At 50.9% G+C, this 3,235-nt stretch overlaps 1 protein-coding gene across 1 annotated transcript; it reads left to right on the top strand.

The window, feature by feature from the left end:
- Nucleotides 1–311: 311 nt before the first annotated feature.
- LOC144108436 (uncharacterized) lies at nucleotides 312–2,790 on the top strand. The gene is made up of 2 exons (XM_077641675.1): nucleotides 312–1,179; nucleotides 2,466–2,790. Exons 1-2 carry the CDS (start codon nucleotides 1,070–1,072, stop codon nucleotides 2,788–2,790), a joined length of 435 nt encoding a protein of 144 aa, XP_077497801.1. The 5' UTR covers nucleotides 312–1,069.
- Nucleotides 2,791–3,235: the final 445 nt, after the last annotated feature.

The raw sequence follows: 3,235 nt of genomic DNA, 5'->3' as shown, positions 1-3,235 counted from the left end.
TAATGTCCCAAAGCGACTCAGGCTATGAGGGACGCCGTAGTGAAGGGCTCCGGAAATTTCGACCACCTGGGGCTCTTTTACGTGCCCTGACATCGCACAGCACACGGGCCTCTAGAATTTCGCCTCCACCGAAATTCGACCGCCGCGGCCGGGATCGAGCCCGCGTCTTTCGGGCCGGCAGCCGAGCGCCATAACCACTCAGCCACCGCGGCGGCTCTTACGGCGTGGTTTGGGTGTCCACAGAGATGTGAGACAATTACTGCACCGTTTCCTTTCCTCAAAAGTTAGCTGCGTTTAATTGGCTTTTGGGGAAGCAAATTGTGCAATATCTGTCTCACACATCGGTGAACACCTGAACCGCTCCGTAAGGGAGTAGATAGAGGGAGTGAAAGAAGAAATACGTGCGTAGTGGAGGGCTCCGGAATAATTTAGACCACCTGGGGATCTTTAGCGTGCACTGCTGAACCTAGTTAGAGAGCGAAAGCGTGGGTGTATCGGACAAGCAGACGCCGCTTGGCGTCAATAACGTTGAGTTCGTTCCGCCCACTGGATAGGCAGCGCACCCACCCAGCCAACCCTCGAAGGTGGCAGTTAATGGTTGATCGCTAGAGGATGCTCGCCCAACGAGCGCTGCGGCCTATTGCTGCAGTGCCGCGTGTCTGCCACAACGTTGTCGGCGGTAACGCCTGCAGCCCACATCCCTCTCTCAACACCGCCATGTACCTCAAAGCGCGATTGAAGCGTCCACTGGACCCAGGGCGCCAGTTATGCTCTTTTCCTTTCCTCAAAATTATCGGCCTAGAACGTTGTCGACGCCAACGCAAAGGAAGACATTGAACGCCGGTGGCCTATAGAAAGAGGCGAACGCTGGGTTTCGGCGGTGGCGGCGGCTGAATTACGTCATAGCTTTCACGCGGTTTCTCTTCAGTACAAGCTCAAACGCTTGCACACTGCGCGTATTGCGCACTCAGCGAAGAAGCTACGGTGGGGAGCAAAGCTTTCGCTTTGAAAATTGCAGTAGTAAGGGGTTGTCGGTGTGCCTTCAACTAGCGTCACTGTGGTGGCCACCATGGACAGAGAATTCCGCAAGAACCTGTTCGCTCTGCAAGACACGGCTCGCCGGAACTCCGTTTTGGTCACCCGAGCTGCTCAATTTGTGATCGGCGACCGACGCGACAGGTAAGCGCAACGCACGTATGTGGCTCTCTAGAGGAACGTAATCAGTCGCATTGACTATCAGGTGCAAGTGCCGCACAGAGCAACATCAAAGCACCTGCTGTTGTCAATGCTTAACGCGGAATTATTTGCGGCTTCGACAGATATATGAAGCAAGGTTGAGGACGTTGGACGTCGTTACGGGGCTTCCAATGCACTTTACAAATGGAAGGTGTATTCCGCCTTTGCATCTCCCTAATTATTTAAAGCATGGTCGATGAGTTAGACAGGCAGAGCACTACGGTGGGTATAAAAATTAACATGCAAGAAAACCAAAATAATGTCCAACAGCCTAGCAAGGGAACAGCAGTTCACATATGGCTGCGAGTTGCTGGAAGTGGTCAGGAAATGCGTTCCTTAGAGTAGGTAAAGTGACCGCCAATCTTGACCATGAGAGGGAAATAACTAGAATAAGCATGCCGTGGAGCCCATATGACAGGTACTCTCAGATCATGAATGGCAGTTTAGCAATATTCCTCAAGTGAAAAGTATACAACAGCTGTATCTTACCGGCACTCACCTACGAGGCAGAAACATGGAGGCTAAAGAAAAGGGATCCCATTAAAAATGGTACGTGTAATGTTAAGAGACCGGAAGTGGGCGTAGCAGTTGAGGGAACAAACGCGGGTTAAAGACATCTTAGTCGAAGTCAAAAGGAAGAAATTGGCTTGGGCGCGGCATGTAATATTTAGTCAAGATAAGCGCTGGTCCTTAAGCGTAACGAAGTAAATTCTAAGAGAACGCATGCGTAGTAGGGGGCGGCAAAAAGTTAATTGGGCGGATGAGATTAAGAAGTTAGCGGGGAAACGGAGGCCGCAGCTAGCAAAAAACAGGTTTAATTTGAGAGACATGCGAGAGACCTGTGCCCTGCAGTGGGCGTGCTTATGCTGATTATGATGATGAATTCTGATACACTATATTGATATTGGCATATTTTCACGCCTCCAAAGGTCCATGCATTGAAGCACCACATTGAGAGATGAGAGCTTCTATTGGCAAAATAATTCTTCAATGCAATTTCGAATTGTCATCGATGGCGACCGCACCGAAGAGCATCTTTGCACGGAAAGCAGTTACTGTTGTCAGTGTCCAACGCCTAGTGTCCAGCGGGTTCTTGAAAGGAAATCTCCAAATGGCACCAAACGTAACTCAAAGAAGTGCCCTACTAATCTGGCGCTCTCAGTTCTGACTAGGCATTCGGGAAATGGTGGAAGAGCACTCTGTAGCTCTGACGGCTACGATGACCGCAGGTACGCTGCCGAGGCCTTGGAACGAGTTCGTGGCCACGTCGCTTTGCCAGGGCGCGTCGCCGAGCTGGCTTCAGTGAGCGACGCCGAGGCGACCTGGATGATTCGGGCTGCTGCCGCGGGCCTTCGTGGCTTGGACGATTTCATGCGAGTGGCCGGCGTGGTCCAGCAGAGCGTCGTTTGCTTTCCTCGCGAGGACTGCCGCCCGCAGCTGGACACGTTGGGAGAGTTCGGCTGGAGCCTCATCAGGCGATACCTCTTCCTGGACGAAATTGCGACTCCGCGCAGAGGCGACGCGGATCGTGTCAGCGAGATGGGTGGCCAATAAAGGCGGATGGATTCCTGAGTTTCGTGTTTCTTTTCGTCCTCGTTCCATTGCGCTGTGTCAATCTGTGTCGTAGAAAGTAAGCACCAACTACCCTTCTCCAGAATTCCCCTGATCCCAGCAATAGCAGATATCCGACGCAAGGTGATTTTAATGTTCGGATTGCTGCTATAAGATTCCACTAAAATGTCATGCTGGAAAGTAGAGATCCGCAAGTGTTGCATAAACCTCGTCAGACGACCTCCAACTTGAGGCAAAAGACTCATTTACCAAGCATTTCATCCCAAGCATTAAAAAGTGTTTTTTCTTGCATTCCAACGCGTGTGTTTTTTATGAATCTGTACGAGCAGCGCGAAATATGCATAATCTTTAATTCCATATGTCGCATGATTTTCATTTCATTTCTGAAGATTGAAGACCGATGAAGAGGGCCGTGGTCGAGGAAAGA

The sequence above is a fragment of the Amblyomma americanum genome, chromosome 10 (assembly GCF_052857255.1).
Source record: "Amblyomma americanum isolate KBUSLIRL-KWMA chromosome 10, ASM5285725v1, whole genome shotgun sequence".
Lineage (NCBI taxonomy): Eukaryota > Metazoa > Arthropoda > Arachnida > Ixodida > Ixodidae > Amblyomma > Amblyomma americanum.
This window is presented reverse-complemented; position numbering and strand designations above follow the sequence as displayed.

Bases quoted from the DNA above. Each gene is read 5' to 3' on its own strand.
- LOC144108436 (XM_077641675.1), top strand. From the start codon at position 1,070: ATGGACAGAGAATTCCGCAAGAACCTGTTCGCTCTGCAAGACACGGCT. The intron at 1,180-2,465 runs GTAAGCGCAACG...CGATGACCGCAG, and splicing joins ATCGGCGACCGACGCGACAG to GTACGCTGCCGAGGCCTTGG.